This window comes from Ammospiza nelsoni, chromosome 22, assembly GCF_027579445.1.
Source record: "Ammospiza nelsoni isolate bAmmNel1 chromosome 22, bAmmNel1.pri, whole genome shotgun sequence".
NCBI lineage: Eukaryota > Metazoa > Chordata > Aves > Passeriformes > Passerellidae > Ammospiza > Ammospiza nelsoni.
The window spans coordinates 4,519,987-4,539,043 of record NC_080654.1 but is presented as its reverse complement, the minus strand read 5'-3'; the positions used below and the strand labels follow the sequence as shown (position 1 = coordinate 4,539,043).

Sequence of the window (19,057 nt, the reverse complement as noted above, 5' to 3'; positions counted from 1 at the left end):
TAGATTTTGTTTTTCTTAAATGTTTTCTATACATCCCAGGGATAACAGGAGTCAGTGAAGCACTCAAAGCCCTATTACTGCTGTACAGATACTTGCAAGTTAAATCAACAGCTAACCAGAGGGAGAAATAATTTGCTCCTACATGCCAATGAACAAAGCTGTGTTAAATTATGTATATAATCTACACAGAGAGAGAGCACTAGAGAAAGGTGGAGCATTTAAGGGGTTATTTAGTATAACAGGGGTTGTTAGCTGTTATTTTTGAGAAGTGATTAAGCTGATGTGAACAGCAATTATTATGCTGACACTTGAGGTTTGGGAGGTTTTGTGCCACATAGCAACAAACCAAAGAATTTCCAGATTGCTTTGTATTTATCTGTAGTTTATTTCCAAAGTCTCTGCATGGTGAACATTCTTTTGTCCTTCCTGATAACAGCTGAAGGAATTCAGTTATATCAGTGAAAATAATTGTATTTAGTGCTCAAGAGAGGGATAGTCTGAGGCAGAAGTCAGAAACACAAAGTAGTTTGGATCATGGTTGATGCTGTGCTTGATAGTTAGCAAACACATGTTCTTGAAATGTTTTGTTACATACATGGTGTGTCAGCATGAGTCCTTTCATGGATACAACTAAAATAATATGTTTTTGACACAAGGACATGTTGGTAAGTTTGGTTTTGTAAAAATTCTTTACTTTCTATTTTTATCATTTTCCTAACAGGTAATTTTATGTGTATTGTCATGCTTCATCTTTTAATAACTTTTCCCACTTATTTGTATACAAGGCAATCTGATTTTTCCCTTCCTTAGCGAAAGAAGGTAATTCAGAAGATGTGAAATGCAGAGCCTGTGTAATTACAGAGAGGTCAAGACTATCATTATCAAACCTAGTCCACCACCAAGTGCAGAGCTGGATCTCACCCAGAGAGCTGAGCCATGAGCAAAGATGACATGCACATTCTCTGTCATAATTACCTTGATTGCAGCATTAGCCTATTTTGCACAATTTCAAGAAACTCAAACAAAATTCTAGGTTGATATCCCTGCCTTAATCTCCTAGTAGGTGCTGCTGTAAATCTCAGCACTGCAAATCCAAGCAGTCTGGTAGAAGACGTGCTGAGCTTCTGGGAGGCAGCTGGATCTGTCTGCAGATGAGTCCTTCTGTCCATGCTTTGTCCTCATGGCTGTGCTCTCTGGTGACCCATCCACTCCACCCAATGGAGTGTGTTTCTTTAGAGCTTCCTTTCTATAAAGTGGTGTTTCCTCATTGCAGTCACATCTGCAGCCACAGTCTCATAAATCTTCCTTTAAAAGGCACGAGCCTTCCTCTGTTTCCCACAAGGGCAAGGTCATTCTTTGAACTTTGGAGTCATTTGTAACCAAGGGGTTTGTGAAGGAAGATTTTCAAAGGCAGAAGGGCAGTTGGATGCTGAACTCCTTTCAAAATTCAACAGGAGTTGAGTGCCTGCTTCCCATTTATACCTTTGAAAATCACCCCATGTACTATTTATTTGTCTTCCCAGGTATTTTTTTCTTTCTCCTTGATATATCAGAAATGGCTCTGTGATGCAAGTCTCACACAGTTCCCTTTTCAAAGCTTTCTACATGGTTTATATATTTGTCCTTTTGGAACAAGGAGAGAAGTCCATAATTTAAGAAGGCTTAGTAGTACATTGTGGAGCTCCTTGATTAATCCTCTTTCCAAAGGTTGAATCTTAATTCTGCTGCATAGAAAACAATGATAAAAAGGCTCAAATAGTCAGGTTGAATTCTTCCTTATGTGTTGCACTGCTTTCAGGCACTTAAATCTGCTTGAAAACTAAGACAGGAATGTCCACAGGATAAAAAACTGGCATTTCAGATTCAGTTTGGGATGTGTTATGTTCATAGTACAACACAGAAATTTGTCTTTTACTTTCTGTTCTGCCTTCTTTGTGCCTTATGCGTGTGTCTAGGATATGTAAGAGAGAGAAAAAACAATTTGAGTTAGTCAAGAGAAACAAAATTGAAACAATAGGTCATTTTCATCTTGCTGTTGGTGCTCCAGAAAGGTATTTTTAAGTATATTTTCACTGCATAAATTTTCACCTGATTCAGCTGTGCCACAGAGGCCTCTTGTCTTTGCAGCTAATCCTGTGGATCTGGTAACTAAAGCAGCCAAAACTAGAGGAGCCTGTGTCCTGCACAGGCACTGAGGGCTGGAAAAAATCTCCATTTTGGTTGTCTGACTACCTGACTTATGAAGTGTCTGAAATAAAAATCTATCCTAGATTTTAAGATGAGTTAGCTATTGAGGTGTGAGTAGATAGATAAACAAAGAGTAATAGTGTAATCATGGTTTTTAAAGTAACACTGCTCAAGTGAATCAAGAAGTAAGCTATAGGAGTTGTATCTGGTTTTGTCATTTTATTGCTTTTCTATTTTATAGTTGTGCTGATTATCCCTGTAATGGCTTTTCCATGCATTTCAGAGCATGCAGTGGGTAATGCCTTCTTTCAAGTGGAGAGCTGCAGTGTATTTAAATTGGCACAAAACCTTAGGTTAAATAAAGTTCACTCCAGACAGTTTTGTAGTTTTTATCCCTTGGAGATTCCAAGTTCTGTATTTTAAAAAGTTCTTTGATCCTAAATATAGACACCAGAGGGAATTACATTCCCTCTGAATGGAGCCTTCTATAGTTGCCATATGCGTGGAAATGTCTCACATTCTTGGCATCCACACTTTTTTTTATTTCCCCCGTTAGGCATGACAGAACTAAATCCTAAATTTCCCCTGTTTCAGATGTGTTTCAATTAGAAATGAATATTGAACACTGAATTAGCAGCTGAACAAAACTGTTCTGTAGCTTGTGTTCTCCAAATGGAAAATAAGTGTGGTTGTATCTATTACTGGCAAATAGGTGTTATGCTGACACAGTGGTGGTAAAGGATTGAAAAGATTCAGAGCTTGTCAATACTGCATTTAATGTCTCTGATTTCTTTCTACCATAAATTCTCTTATCTTAGGAATTATGAGCAGATAGTAGTGTAGCTGTTAAGACTCTGTTAGGTCACGGGATATAGGATGGAAATAATTGTTGTGTACCTGTCTTCCTGTTGAGAAAAAGAATTTAATGAACTTCATGAAAGAGCTTACTTTTCATATTGAACTTTGAAGTTTCTATATTAATTAGGCTTCCTAAGGAAAGGTAAGCCATCAGTCAGAGCTGCATTTCCCTGTTGGTTTTTGGGAAGCATGCAGGGTTCTGTGAGACAAGCTTCCTTCAGAAAGAGGCAACTGAGATGCCAAAACTTCCCTGGAGCAGACTTGCAGCAAATTGCATTTGAGTGTCTGTTTTCTCTTATGGCTGATGAACCTTTCTGCCCTGGACTTTCATTCCATCTGTTTATTTCAGGTGAGTTCAGACTGATGGCAGAGGTGCTTAACAGAGATAGGAAAAGAAGTGAGGTGTTAGAACCAGATAAGAAAACTTTAAGAGTAGAAAATATGCTCCAGGTGAGTGTTTGGTCTGGAGGCATTTGTAGAATAGGAGCATGAAAGCAACACAAAGGGGAATGGAAGTTTTAACCCTCCATGAAAGCACCACAAAGGGAAGTGGAAGTTTTAACCCTCCATGAAAGCACCACAAAGGGAAATGGAAGTTTTAACCCTCCTTGTAAGATAAATCAAAGCAGAATCTCAAGTGGTTGGCAGTGACAGGAAGATAAAGATAACTGAATGGAAAAAAAAAGAGGAAGTAATAAAGGGATTATTTAAAAACAAATCTTGAATATGTGTTTGACTTGCATGGATGTTAACTTTAACAAAGTTGGCAGTAAATACAATGAGAAGTGGCTGTACCAGAGCACAGAAGGAAGGTCCAGTTTGAGCAGGCTCTACCCAAAAAGAGACAGAAAGGTTTCTAAAACAAGCAAAGCTGATGATTCCCTTTTGTTTAAAGTGGGTTTTTGTTCACTTAATCAATCACTCCTCTTTCATTCAGAAGCAAGAACAACTACCATTCTCCCATCATGGGACTAACTGCAGTTCAACTCTAGCAACATCAAAATGCCAAGGAAGTAGCTGAAAATAAAAGAATATTTTCATGTCAGGGAGCTTCTAATAAAAGCCTTTGTATCTGAAGCCTGAGAAAGAAATACATGATGGTGTTTTCCTCAGAAGAGTCTTAAACAAAATCATCAAATGATGATGTAGAAAGGTCATGGTGGTTTTTGGGTTCTGAGTCTATTGTGTCCTACAGCTCTATATTTCCATGGTGTTTGTTTGATTCCTTGCTCTTTTCCTTAACTCCTGAGAGCAGAATGTGTGTGGTTAGTGTTGGTCTCACTGGATAAAGGTGAGGAAGGCCAGAATCCATGTCATCTTCAGCCTTACCGATCAGAATTTGTTTTTCCTACAGGAAAGCTGGCAGTCAGCCCTTACAAAGGGTAGTTGAGGCATTGAAATAGTGGGATTTACTGTAATTTTTTCTATTCCAGCTGTGATTTATACAGTTTGGGCCAAATGTAGCTTTTTTGTGTATTTTATTCTGTGTAATCTTTATCTTTCCTGGTGTAGCATAGAGGCTCCTGCAGCCTGTCCAGGTGGCACTGCAGATCATCTTCAGTTCAACTTGCATTTCATCCACAGATTTGCAGCTTCACATGAGCAGTGAGAATCAGTATCAAAATGTGTCGATTATGAGGTGGAAAGCAATTGAAATTCCCAGGCAGAAATGCTGAGTTCATGAGGGATATTACAGATGAGGCCATTTCCCCATTTCCTGCCAGTTTGAAAAGACAGCAAGTTTTATGACCAATTAGTGGCAATCAAAAGCCATGGAAAGTGTCAGTTTTAATGTGCACAACATCTGGCATCTGTAACTAGTATCTTTGAAAGAGGTTTTGGGATAAAGGATCATCTTTGAGAAGTTTGAAGTATTTCTTCCTGGTTTTCCTTTGTACCATGGGATAAAACGTGTGTGGCCAGCATCTAGTTTAAAAGTTTTCTTCTCAATTTGGTTTAAATTCAGCCTTTCTTGCACAAAGTGAACACTTTACTCCAGTGTATTTTTGTGTGGAGAAATGGGTATAGGTAGATTGAACACGTGTATTCTGTGGGAAGAACTGGTTTAAAGTGGACTTAATATCCTCAATTTACCCCATTGAAAAGCAAACTACACATTGGATGAGCCTTACCCAGGAGAAATTGCTCAATTGACCATGAGAGTCCTGTAACAAAGCAGCAACTGCATACATGGAGATGCACAGCTGGACAGAGGAATGTACAGGTGACCATTGACAACTGAAAAAAAAGAGATTAAAGAGTTTCAGGTTTTACACCAGCTCTAGAGCTTCATTTCAAAGGGGTTTATCAGCTGATTTTCCTGTAAAATAAAATGTACTGTTCCTGTTTTGCTGACTCATTGGAGAACTCAGTGAGCAAAGGAGAATTTAAAATGAGGTATGCAAAGAGTTGCCAAGTCATAAACTGTGACATTGGAAATAAGCATTTATCAGAGATGAAATTAAATTTAGTTTTAACCTGCAGTTTTTGAGGGGTTACATGTCAGGCAGACTGGCACATCTATCCCATATATCACCATTAGCATCTGAAGGAGAAAAAATGGGGTGTGGGTTTGAAATTCATCATTTCAGTGTTGATAAATGGCTGACTGCACCTCCCTACTGTGTATTTAAAGTTGTAGAGTTGAGTAGAATACTAAATAGTACAGACTTAAACTTGAAGCTCCTTAGCTGTGTATCCATGAGGAGTGAAAATTGTGTTTGTATGTGCAGGGGAGAAGGGCAAGCTGTACACAGCTCAGAGATGTTCACTATTTACACACACACAGGATGGCAGGTCCAATTAATGTGCTAGCATGGCCTTTCCTTCAAAATATCTAGAAAAATGGAAAGCCTGTTAGTTTTTAAACAGGAGGTTCTTTCAGATCCCAGGTGTGGTCACAGGTGGTCATGGCAGAATAAGAAATTGTCTGGAAAGAGCCTAAGTGCTGCAGTTAGTGCAGATGGAAATGCTTTTGGAAATCAAAATCAAGAGAGCTGGTAAAGATGATGTTAAAACCAAACCTAACGTGGTCTCTCTTTTTTGTTACCTATTAACTCAAGGTATTGGATCTCTTGAGGCTTTTTCTCTGATTTTCAGTGTATTGAGGGGTTTAAGGAAGGGGGGGGAAGGAAGGCAAAATAATTCCATTCCCAAAAAATAAACAAACATGAAGAGCTTCAGGTTTGCTAAGAGTTAAGGCCGGGGGGAGGGGAATTATCTGTTAAGAGTATTAGTTGTTTAATAAAGCACAGTTGTCCTCCAGATGAACCCGCCAGTGACTCCGCAATTGGGGTCATTCCAAGTTCACGCTGTGGACTTTTGACTGCCTTTGTGTGTCTGTGAAAACAGCCGGCGGTTCCTGCAGGGATCACTCATTCAAGCCCTTGTAACACAAAACTATTGCCAGCGGGCACCTGCTGCTGCTGCTGCTGCTGCTGCTGCTGCGGCTCCCCGGGGACCCCCGGCTCATCGGGCTCCTCCAGCCGGCCCATCGGGGGTCCCCGGGCCGCCAGCAGCCCCTGTCAGCATGCATTAGGAAGCTGGGTTAACGATGGGATGTGAGCTAATTAAAGCTGCTTTGCTTTGGGCGGTGTGGCATTAAATAGGGGTGGGGAATCTCAAGGAATGGTGTTTGTTCAGTAGGAAGAGCCGGCGGCTCCTCGTGGTTGTCGGTAATTTGGAGAGGGTCAAAGTTTATGTTGCTCTGAAAATGAGAAGCTGATTATGGCTTTTTGCTGATTTGGTGTTTTCTAAATTAAGAGAGTGTTGGTGCTGTTCAGAGTGCCAGGACTCGTTTCTGTCTGCACAGCTTGGCTGGGTTATAAAAGCCTTGGAGGCTCAGCCTGAGCTGTCCTTTCTGGTTAGGACTGGATCGAAGAGTTCATTTGGTCTGTCTTGATGTGTCAAGGAAAGTGCAAAAGTGTAGAGTAAATAAATATAACTAAATTCACAATCTTCCCTGCTGAAATAGTAATTCTTAGAGGCTACCCTGCCCCAAGTAATTCTTAAGAGACTGACCAAAGACATTGCAAAAGTACTTTGGGGAACAGTTTCATTTGAAACCTGACAAACCAACACCTGTTATGTTTTTAAATAAAGGCATTTTACTTTTCAGTCCCAGTATAACACACCATTGACCACAGTGATAGAAAGCGAGGAAGCTGTTTGTTGTCTGTGCCTACTGATGGCCAATTTGTAAAATTGAATATATACTGGTTCCAGTCTGTAACAGTGTGTGTACTGATGAGCCTAGTAGCTGCTCTAAAAGTTATTTTTATGATAAGTCACAGAACTATATTACATATCAATCCTGAGACATTGCAGTAAAAGCAGGGGCATTTAGGCTGCAGAATTTACTGGACAACTTTATCTGTCCCACTGCACCCAGTCCTTGTGTATATATCCAAGAATCTGGCAGGGCTTTTTGAGTTTTGCACTTTGCAAAGAATAGCAGCAAGATTTGAGGATGACCTTTTTTAACCACAAATCCTAACAGCATATACATATGTCTCCTTAGCCTGGAACATGTACATTGTGAGGATTTTTTGCCTCCATAGGCAAATGCTTGATTTGTAACTTTTGTAATTTATCAGATATCAGCATAAAAACAGACATCAGCATAAAAATTGGCTTCCTCTAAAATACCTTTAACAGGTTACAGAGTTGTAGGAATAAAGGTGATTTTTAATGGTATTGCTACAACATAAGTGACCATGAAGGATTGAACTCCTTTCTAAATGAGTTCTGCAAAGCAAAGATGAGAACCAAATAAACCCTTTGGTTTCTTTTTTAGACACAGTTCATTGTGAGGTTTGCACAGAAATTTTAAGTAATCTACATTTAATTTCATCACTTTCTCCTTTAACATTTCATCTTGGAATGTTCTGCTTTGCTCAGTCAATAATATTTGTAGATGTACCGTTCTCTGATGCTAGAATTACAATGGAATGTTTGGACTCGGGTCATAATTGTGTATTTATCCTTTTGGGATGTCCTTAGAGAACCAGGCACTGCCAAGAGCTTAAAAAGACTTTAAAAGATTACTTAAAACTTATTTCCATGCTGTGTGCTTCATGCATCTGGCTTAGAGGGAACAAGCAGTCCAAAGTCGAGTTTTCATTTGCTTTGAATTCTTTTTGTGCCCCATAAGCCTTAATTGTTTGGCACCAGCTTTGGTTCACAAACACTGTATATGGGTGGTTTTGTTTTTCTTCTATTGCTTGAAATAGCAAGGGATATGTAGTCAGTGGTAAAAGGTTTTTGTGGTAAAACTTCCTCAATTTTTGTGCCTTAAAAAAGAAAAACAAAAGACCAAGTACCCCCAAACACGAATAAATCAGTCTCTTGTACAGATAGTATTTCATCTGCTTTTGCAGATCTTGGTGAATGGTTGGTATTGATTGTTGACACTGTGTAAATGTAAAACAAGAAATGATGAATCATTGATTTACTTGAGTCTGCAGAGGAGGAGGCTGAGCCCAGCATGGCCCAGGCTTGCAGAAGTGCAGAAACATCTTCAGTGATTGTGGAGGGCTGAGAGTGGTTGGCATGCTCATCCAAAGACAGTGTGCACAGTAGCACAATGTCCTGGGATCTGGAGAAAATGTCAGATTTCACCTTCCTCAGGAGGATTTTATGTTCCAGCAGCTAGGCTGAAGTGCAGTCGGGGTTATTCTCTGTATGTCAGTCAGTAGCTTCATATCATACGTGGACTGGTGTGGGATGAAAACCAGGGATCCAAGGGTCTTTAGAGTGTAGATCCGGAAGAAAAGATCAATGTCCCTCTGGAGAAGGAAAGTGCAGGAAGAACCATCTGCTCTGGGGACAAACAGGGTGAGAGGAGGCAGGGGGCATCTGTGAATGGAGGTGGACAAATGCTCAGCTGCCCGAGGCTTTTAGAAGGGGTTCTCCTTCTGTCAAAGCATTAAACAGTGCATACTGATGGTAAATTGAAACATTTTAAATACATGAAATGACAGAGCTTTTAGTGAGTAGTCTGGAAGGTTCCTATTCCCCTCTGTTTGGAGAGACCAAGCTGCCAAGTAAAATACCCATTTCTACGTGTGCCTTGTGCAGATTGGCTTCATCCAGAAACATCAGGAGCCTTTTGCCCTGGAAGCAGGTAACTTCCCTTAGCTGACACTAATGTATTATGTTGCAGTTCTGTTTCAAGGCAAAGGGTATCTGAAATGGGAATAATGCAGAGATAAATTACCAAGTAACTAATATTTATTTTGCTTTTTCATCAGCAAGTAGACAAAGAAATAATGAAAATTAGGTTAGAGAAGAGGGAGCTGGTTTTTACAAGTCCCTTGATTAGTTTCATGTTTGTTCACGGACTGTTGTGTTTAGTTAGGTTTGCATTTACATGGTCTTGAGTAGGCTTTGAAGTTCCCAGGTCACACCTTATTAACAAAAGCTGAGGAAGACAAGGGTGGTCACACTTTTGGTGTCACCTTCATTTATCTGGAGCCTATTTGCTGTGTGATTGGGTTAACAGCTCAATAAGGCACCATCTCTGCTCTTTCACAAGTTTTAAACCCTCAGCCTCAGCAGCTGATATTGCACTCCCCAAAGGAGGCATCTAAAAGCAAAACTCACAGGGGACAAAGGTAAGTCTGCCTTTGTGCTTCAGCTTGTTCAAATCTCCCTTCAGAGCTTCAGCTGGACTTAAACTCCTTAAATTTCTAATGCTCGCTTGAGTTAACAGCTGAGAAACTTGTGTTCAATACAGTAATTATAACCTAGATAGGGCAGGAGGTGTTGTGCAGGTGTTTTGTTAGTTGTGGGTTTTTAATGTTAGAAATCTTTAATTTCCTTATTGTATAGGCAGATACAATCCTATTAACTGCAACAGACTTCAAAAACATTTCAGGGTTAGTATTTCTGATAAAAAGCAGTGTCAAATTGTGATCCCCAGCAGGTATTTATTTCACTCAGGTGGTATCACCTGTAGTGGGTGATGAGGATGGATGTAGGGGTGATTCAGATCAGGAGTCAGGGTAACTCTGACCCCACAGTCTGAACCTTTATTCAAATACCAGTCTAAACCTCACACAGCTGCCCCATTTCCTAGCAGCCCTTCCTGATACCTGGAACATCCCCTTTTTTTATCTTCCCTGGCATTTCACCTCTAACTGGCAAACTCTGCACCACAGAGCAAGAAATGGCTCAGGAGGGACCCACTCACTGCTCACTGAGGAATCCCCTTGGTTTGCTCATGGAGCAGATGCTGACAAAGGTTTGGCTGCAGTCTGTGTTAGATGAGGCCAGGAAACAAACAGTGCCAGGGGAGGGGGAGATGGAGCTGCTTCAAAAATTCACCATGAAGTTCATGTTTTGTAACTAACGTGTGCTGAGTTCAGATTTTGTCACCTGAGTCAGGGCAGAATGGAAACACTTCATGGTACGTTTGCTACGTTAAAATCCTTAAATTGTTTTGCTTACATCTATAATTTAGTGCTATTTTCTAAATAACACAAACAAAAATGTCCCTGTTTAACTTTGGGTTTACAGCTAATCGAGTTTGACTTTTAAACTATGTGCATGGGATTTTTTTCTTTTTCCTCCTTACTAAGAAAAATACACAATTACATTAAAATTCTGTCTACGTATAAACAGGATTACTGTTGACAATTAGGTGTCAGATTCTGTGTAATGGAGGAAGGGATATTTGAGGAAAGACTGGATTGTATTCACAGGAAGAGCTGGGGTATTGGAGCTGGAAAATGTGGGTGCAGGTGGAGGGAAAGCTGTAAAGAGAGATTACCTATTCTCATCAATAAATTGGTTTATTCCTTCTGGCTGATTGCCCAGTCATGCACTACTGTAACTTCTAAAACATGTTCTTGAAAAAGCATTTTCAGGTCTTGAGAGAGATTCTGTAATGAGGTTTGAATTTTGAAGACCTGTTGAGCCTTTCAGTCTTTATAGCAACTACTCTAATCCACAAAAGCAAAGTATTTTTCTAGGAAAAAGCCCTAACCTTGAACACAGTTCATAGATAGCTTCAGGTCAGTTTGTATTTCTGGGCTAATTTTTTTTTTTTTAAATAACATCTGCATTAAGTTCATACCAAGGTCAGAAGTATCTCAGTCCATGATCACTGTTTAGTCTCCATATGATGAAGTCACAGGAAAGGTCATGGGATTTCATTTTCATCCCTGTTGTTAAAATCTATTTGTTTAGATAATTGGAGCCACTGGACTGGTTTGTCTTTAAGCTGAAAATGAGTGTTTCAGACCAGGACATTGTGTCATTAGTGAAAAAGAAACACAGCCTTAGAAGAAATAGCAGAGAAAGGAGGGGAACTTCATTGTGGCACTGGGCCCATAAATGAACTGTTTGTCTGGTTCTTTTTTGATATTCAGTGTATCAGGGTTTGACAGCACGTCTCAGTTGTCCTCTGGGGCACACCTGAGCCACGCAGGGGTTTTGCTGTAGGTACAGAGAGGATGGTCCATGAGACACAGGCTGGTCCTTTACAGTGAGCTCCTTGTCCTGGAGGAGCTGTTGTCATGCAGGACAGGGGACATCAGCACCCTGAGTGCCTGTGACATTCCTGTGGCACCTGCTCCATTCCCCAGCACCAGTCAAACACACAACAAAGCTTTAAATGATCTTCCTTCCACAGGGGTGGAGAGGATGAAGTCTGTTAATTTCTTGAAAGGAAATACAAATGCTGATTGTAGTTGATAGTGGTACAAGAGGTGTCCAATTACACATAATCAAAAACCAGATCATTTTTGGAGTGTATTCCAGGAAAATTCCTTCTATGAGCCCTTTTCTCTAATAATATCCTGAATACAAGGCAAGATTTCAGGTTTTTTGTCTCCTTTTCTTCCTTCCCTCCGTCCACCAAGCTTCTGGTTTCTATCTGATTACATGAGACTAAAGGTCAGCAGATCACAACAGATCATTTTTATTTGGTGCTTTCTCATTGACTTGCTCACAGCAATGGTCAGAGTTCTCAGAACAAATCCTGTTAGGACATAATGTTCCCTTTAATCCATGAGCATGTCTCCAGTCCTCCCCCACACTTTTCAAGGTAAATGTAAGGACTCAAAATGCTCCACACACACACTCAGGGTTCCCCCTGAGCCTTTGGTTTGGTACCTGTGGACACTTGCTGGAGGTTAGGATTTTTTCTTCTTCTTTTTTTTTCCTTTCTCTCAGAGAATTTTCTTCCATTTGTTGCCTAAGAAATGATAATGAGAGGCAAAAGATATGCTAGTATACTATATTTTTTCCTGAAACTCCAGTCATTTCAAAGTTATAATAATTTGAAGGGAAGGGGGTGTTGCATTCTCCAATTCCTGCCTTCCTTGGCAGATATGTGTCCTTTAAACCAGTACAACACTTCAGCACAGCTGGGAATCCTGTCAGGGATCTCCCCACATTGTGCCATGAGTGTGGCCTGGCTCCCACTCCTACAACACTTCTACCCTGAGTTACTGAAAAGAATTTAATTAGCTCTTTAAAATGTTGTAGTTTCGTGACAGGCATATTTACCTTGATGATTTGCACGTATCTTTGCAGAGGAAAAGCTTTATATCTAAATGTTAATAAATGTTAATTTATTTTTTAGGTTTTGAGGGGTTGCAGTTGGGTCATGGGCACCGCTTTTGGTACAGACTTGCTCCTTCTTGCTCTCAGATTTGCTCTTTCACAGATTTGATTTGTTTTGGCTTGGCCACAGTAGCTGGGGCACCTCTTTGTCACCTCAGCATTCCAGTTGCACCTGCTCATACAATTCTGAGCTTTCTCCATGGCAAAAGGATTGGGTGGATTCTGTTATATATCACAATGAGTTGTATAATTGTGCATTTCTCAAGTAGGATCCAGGAATTTTCTGCAGTGAATTTACTGAGCAGAAACCGCTTCTGTTCTTCCTGTAACAGAAGTTATCTTCTCTTTCAGTTTGCTGGGACCTTGTCAGATGGTTTGGGGAAGATGATGGATAACAGGCACCAGACAGAGCGGGAATACATCCGGTACCACGCTGCAACCAGTGGAGAGCACCTGGTAGCTGGAATCCATGGACTTGCACATGGTAACCCTTAGCTGTAATTTTAACTCATTTCTCTCTTAAATGGCATGATCAGATTGCAGAGAGCAGTGGGTGTTACTGCTAGGAGCCTGGGCAGTGGAGCTGTCAGGGGCTTTATGCTTGAATTTCTGGTTTTCAGCTTTATGCTGGCAGGTCAGGGTGGGGGCATTCTTTGGTCTTCAAGTCAACAGAAACTATATTTAATAATCAGGGTTTTTCACATGGAACTGCAAATTAAAATGAAAATTACAAAGAAAGTTCATCCAAAACATCCATTTCTTTGTCAAGACATGAAATACCCACAGAAACAGATTTTTTGAGGGCCAGACATTGAAAAAAAATGAATATGGCTGGGTTGTAGCTTTCTTATATTTGCTTTTAGTTCCAGGAACCTGAGTTTCCTTGGAATCAGTACATCAGTTTAAAGTTACATTTCACCAGTTGGGTTATTTTGTGGGTTTTTTCAGAGTACTAGGAACTGGAGACATTTATTTGTGTAAAGGGTAGTGAACTAGTTTTAATTTGGCCAGAACTTCACATCGATTTAGTTCATGATTTATCTCTTGAAGAAGGTTAAATCAATACAAGCCAAGTTTAAATCAAATATTTATATTTTGCATCATCTTGGCTCAGTTATTTAAATGTTAAATGTAACTGTTGCAGCCTGTGCAAAGCTGATTTGGCTTTGACTAAAAGAGGATCTTTTCTATGCTGAGAAAAGTCCTTTTGCTTTGGTCACACAGAGACACTGTGTAGGTGTGAAATGAATCATGAAAGGTTCCTCTCACACTAATGTGCTGAACAGTCTGCCATAAATTGGTAGAAACACAGGAAATCCAAATTATCTGAATCTCTGCTGAAAAGTCCATTATAAAGCACTTCACTGTGTTGTATTATCCAGTAATTACTGTGACTCTTCTAGTCCTAAGTCTGTGGCATTTTTAAATGCTTCCCATTCTGTTTTTTTTAAAAAATAAAGGAACTGCTAATTACTACATTTCAACAGACAGGATTTAATCATAAACTATAGTTACTCAAGAGGAGAGATTTAAATACTTTGTGCTTCCTGAGTTTGGCAGTTCAGATCTGCCTGGTCTGTACTTGCAGACCTCAGAGGAGCCCTGGGCTGCTGGAAGCTGGGCAGGTGAGTGCTTCAGCCAGGGCACTAGAAATTGGTATTTTAATCATGTTGATGTGAAATCTCCAAAGTGTGTTCTCAGATAATCTGAGCTGTTCCAAGTCTTTTGAAACCTCAGGAGGTGCTTGATTTCTCAGAGCATTGAAGTTCTCTGGAAGGGAAACGTGCACAAAAATGTCTGTCAGCCGCATCACAGTTAAAGTCACTTAAAATTACTTTAAAGACATTTAAAGTGCCAGTTTATAATTAACTTCATCCAGTGGAGAAATGCACACTGTTTTCTGTCTCAAATTGTACCAGCTTTCGTGGTGATGGAATTTTGTTACATCCTAAGTAACCACTTAACCTGTGCAATAGATGAGGACTCTTGGTGTAAGTGCAGCTGGAAATGAACCAGTATAGAAATACTTTTAAATACACATATTTAATGATTGATTAAATATTTTTCTGTGGGATAATACGGTCTGTACATATTCATATGTATACTGCATATACAAAGTATAAAGTTATTGGTTAATGTCATTGAGTTTGTGTATTAAATTAAATGCACAATAAACCCTGTAGGCAGAGTGTGGCATTCACATTTTCTGAAAAATCCCTTCACCCAGGATTTTTTCTCCTGGGAAACTGAGAAGCCTCAGAGAAAAGGAAAACAATTCTTATCTCATTTGCTTCTCCTGTGTTGTGCTCACATGTGGAATGTGTTTGGAGATTGTTTACCCACAGGTGATTGTTTCATTGCATTCTGCTGTGAGTTGTTTTCACTCTTTGGCCAATCAGGGCCAAGCTGTGTCAGGACTCTGGAAAGAGTCAGGAGTTTTCATTATTATCTTTTCAGCATTCAGTAAGTATCCTTTCTGTATTCTTTAGTATAGTATTCCTTAATATAATATAGTATAATAAAATAATAAATTAGCCTTCTGAGAACATGGAATCAGACCCATCATTCCTTCCTTCATTGGGGCATCCCCCAAATACGATAGCAGAGAGCACCAGGTGGATGAGGTTCTGTAAGCTCTAGAGCCAATAATTTTGGACTTCTGTGCTGCTCTTGTCTTTGGCAGGTATCGTTGGAGGATTGACAAGCGTGATAACATCGACAGTGGAAGGTGTGAAGACAGAAGGAGGGGTCAGTGGTTTCATATCTGGCCTGGGCAAGGGGCTGGTGGGCACTGTCACCAAACCCGTGGCCGGAGCGCTGGACTTCGCCTCGGAAACCGCACAGGCGCTGAGGGACACCACGACCCTGAGCGGCCCCAGGTGAGCCACAGCTGGGGTTTCTCATCAATAACACTCCAAAACTGTGTGTTAATGCCTGCTGCAGCTTCTGAACTGATTCTCTTTCCTCAGGCAAAGCAACAATGGAGCAGAGTTAACACGAGCTGTTATCAGACCATTGCGTTCAGTTTGCTTTTGGTTTAATAGATGCCAATTGCTGATACTTGAACAAGAGTGAGATTTGTTGATACTTGAACAAGAGTGAAATTTGCCTGGAAAAGCTGCAGTATAAAGTAGGAATTATTCACCTACACCATTAGATGAAGCAAAATTTTTAGAAAGGCTGTATGTAGTAAGATTTAACTTCTACCACTGAATCTGCACAGAGTTGAAATGAAGCTCTCCCTGCTCTACCTCCACCTTCCATTTTACTGTAAAAAAATTATTGAAACATTTTAAAAGTTCTGTCATCAATATAGTGCCACTATGTTTTAATTTTTATTCAGTGCAAAGTTCTCAGTTATGAAAGGGGGTGGCTGTGTGCCCTTATGTGCATGTGCCCATGCTCCTGTGGCTGTGAGGTGTCAGCACATCAGGACAGATGCTTTGGCTTCTTCTTGTAGTCTGTTACAGTTGTAATGTGGGCTCAGCAAAGTAATGATGGTTTTGCTTAAAATAAATGTTTATTAGCACTGACTGTGAGTGTGGCAGAGGGAAAGGACCAATTTCTGAAAGGGCTGCTCTGAGAGGAGAGTCATTGTGCTCTTTGTGGCCAAGAGTTTGCTTTGTATTACTGTGCCAAGAAGTCCTCCTTCATGTACATGAGACCTGTGTGCTGGAGTGAAGGAAAGCCCTAAGCAGGTTTTGTTGTCAGAAAGCTTAGAGAAAAATGTTTGAAAAATGTTGGGTTTTCTGCTTGTTTTGTCTTCCCATTTGGCTTTTCCATTTCCTGTGTTTTATTATGCCACTCTTGGAATTCTGAAGGGTCTACATCAGGGTTTCAGTAAACAATAAGTCTGATGAAGTGTGAGTGAGGTGCAGGAAGCCTGAAGAATTACCCTAGGTGAGCTTTGTTCTGAAAATGGAAGTTTGTACATGTGTGTCTTAGATATTTGGGACTTACCCTGATTTGTAAAACCAAGAGGTCAAGGATTGAAATTTAGTAAGTGTATTTGCATGGACAAAATGAACTGAGAAATCAAAGTGCATCCCTGAGAAAATTCAGTGTTTCACTTTTGCATGTCTTAATTTTGTGACTGTGCAGGTTGATTTATGTGAAGGTGGGGAGAAGCACACCTGTCTATGCTGTTACCTGGATTTCTGGTTGAGCTGTGTAATTTGAAGAAACATATTCTTAAAATTCATGTTTTGACATGCCTCTGTGAGATAAGCCTGCACACAGTGGGTGTTATCAACAGTTGCAAACTGGACAGCAGCTGGAGGAGAGAGGGCAAGAAGATCTCCAGCCCTGATCTTGGGCTTGGGTTTCCTTTGGGAAATATTTCTCTTTGCCTTGTTAGCTGTCAGTTAAGAGGTTAAGACAGATGAGCTGAACCATGTTTTTGCTTCCCCTAGATTTTGAAATCCTGTTGTCACAGATGACTATTGTGAAATTATTTTAGTGTCTGCACACAGTCTGTTAAGTTTCTGACCCAACAACCTTTTACAAGATGAAAGAAAAGAAAAATGGGAAAAAAACCCCAACATTTCTCAGGTTACTCAGTTACCACAGTTCTCCAGTCTACAAAAGTCTGATCAAAACTTTTTTTAGCTCTTGAGAATATGTAGATAGTGTAAGGGGTGTGGGGGGAGGTGGGCCCAAAATGCCACCTCCATCTGTAAGCAACCTTGCATTCACGTTTTGTTTGGTGTGTGGGTTTTATGTGCCTGTATAAAAAGGAGCCAAATTGTTCTTTTGGGGGTTTAGAAAGCCCCACAGGACCCGGGGTTTGTCTGTTTTCTGGGCTGCTGTGTCCGCTATCCCCCCGCCGCGTTTGTCACTGCTCAAGTATGTGTGGTTTGGAATGGCAGGAGAACAACGTTCCAAGCCTGAGCTGCTGGCTCTGCTTGGAGCCTGCTGGGCCATGGAGGCTCTCCCCAGCTCAGCACCCAGGAGCAGCCTTCCCTGATGGATGGGACTGGAAATGCATGGCAGGAGCTGAGCTCCAGTGGAGTGTTGGCGACGGAGAGGGATGGGGAGACTGACCTGGTGATCAGAATCTGATTTCACTGTGGGATACAAACACTTATATACTATTCAGGGAGACTGGTAATGTGTGCTACAATGATTAGTTAAAATCACATACACAAATTTATGCAAATAACAGCATCTCTTGCTTGTAGAGTTAATGGGATTTCCTTTTTCCGGTATACCCGTTTGATTGACTCTTCTTGCAATCCAGGTCTAATGTTCAAAGTTCCATTTGCTTTTATCCTGTTACCAAATCTCTTATGTTAACCAGGTCCAAAGTCCATCATCTGTCTTGTGTCCCCCAACATTCCAACACCTGAGGACTGAGCTCATGAGTGTGACAAGAGCTGTTTGACCCTTTGCACGTCCTGGTGCTGCTGCAAAGCTGACTCAGCCGTTTAATTGCAAGTTGCATTTAAATAGCAGGATATGTGTAACTGTAAATTACAGGCCCCTTGCAATTCTCTAATTACATGGTTGAATTTTAAAAAAAGCTCTGAATTTCAGCTGCTTGACTTTAACCATTGGATCAGGTTTGAGTGGGATGAAGAATTTTAATTGAGGCTCTTGGCTTTCCTAAAAGATGTAGTCTGATTCCAGCAAATCCACTTCATCAAATTCGTGAATGGAATGGAACAGTCTGCAGCATGTTTCCTGTGATCAAGCTACATGGACATGAGTATTTTTTGTCTTCAAATATGTTGATTTCTGTTGGAACTCTTGCAGCTGGCACATGCCATATGTTGGGAACATGGAACCAGACCAGCATGGCTGAGGCACAGGTGAAGCCTTTAGACTTTAAAGGTGTAGTTTCAAAGCTGATTGATTTAAAGGGCAAGAAAATATGTTTTTAATCTGACTTTAGGCTGGACTTTTTCAAGGCTAATCTTATAAACTTATTATTTAATCATAAAGATGCCCTACTAATTCTAAATTTAATGCAGAGAGAGCATAAAGCAGTTGGTGAAAGTACAGCATAGTTCTAATTTATAAACAGTTAATGCTTATGATTCGATACCTTTATGGAGAGGGTTTTATGTGTTCCAAGTACTCCAGTGTCACATACAACAGTTCTGATTATTTCCATATTTTTCATATACTGCCAAAAGTTTTAAAGCCCAGTTCAGAACAGGAAAACTATTCTGTCTCTGGATATGCTTGGAGAGCTCTCGCCTAGAAACGTGTTTTACGTCCTGGTGCAGCACAAGTAAAGAACATTTATATTTAGATGTGTGTCTAACCTAACAAGTAGTGCAGGAAAGTGCCTTTATGGCTTTCTCCCAGGCTTCTGCCAGATCAGTGCAAGTTTAAGATTATTCTTGGACTGTTGCTGCAAGAGTTTGTGTTCTTTTCTGAGTCACAGTGTGAAAATTAGAAGTAGATAATTCTGTGACCTCCTCAATTCTGATTAATT

The 19,057-nt window shown here is 40.3% G+C and overlaps 1 protein-coding gene across 5 annotated transcripts in view; it reads left to right on the top strand.

The window, feature by feature from the left end:
- The window catches only part of VPS13D (vacuolar protein sorting 13 homolog D), a 102,446-nt gene that overhangs the window by 65,389 nt on the left and 18,000 nt on the right, over positions 1-19,057 (top strand). For all 5 annotated transcript variants that reach the window (XM_059487302.1, XM_059487300.1, XM_059487301.1 and 2 more), the window contains 2 exons: positions 12,967-13,099; positions 15,299-15,494. In XM_059487302.1, the coding sequence (XP_059343285.1) occupies positions 12,967-13,099; positions 15,299-15,494 (329 nt within the window). The remainder of the gene's footprint in view (positions 1-12,966; positions 13,100-15,298; positions 15,495-19,057) is intronic.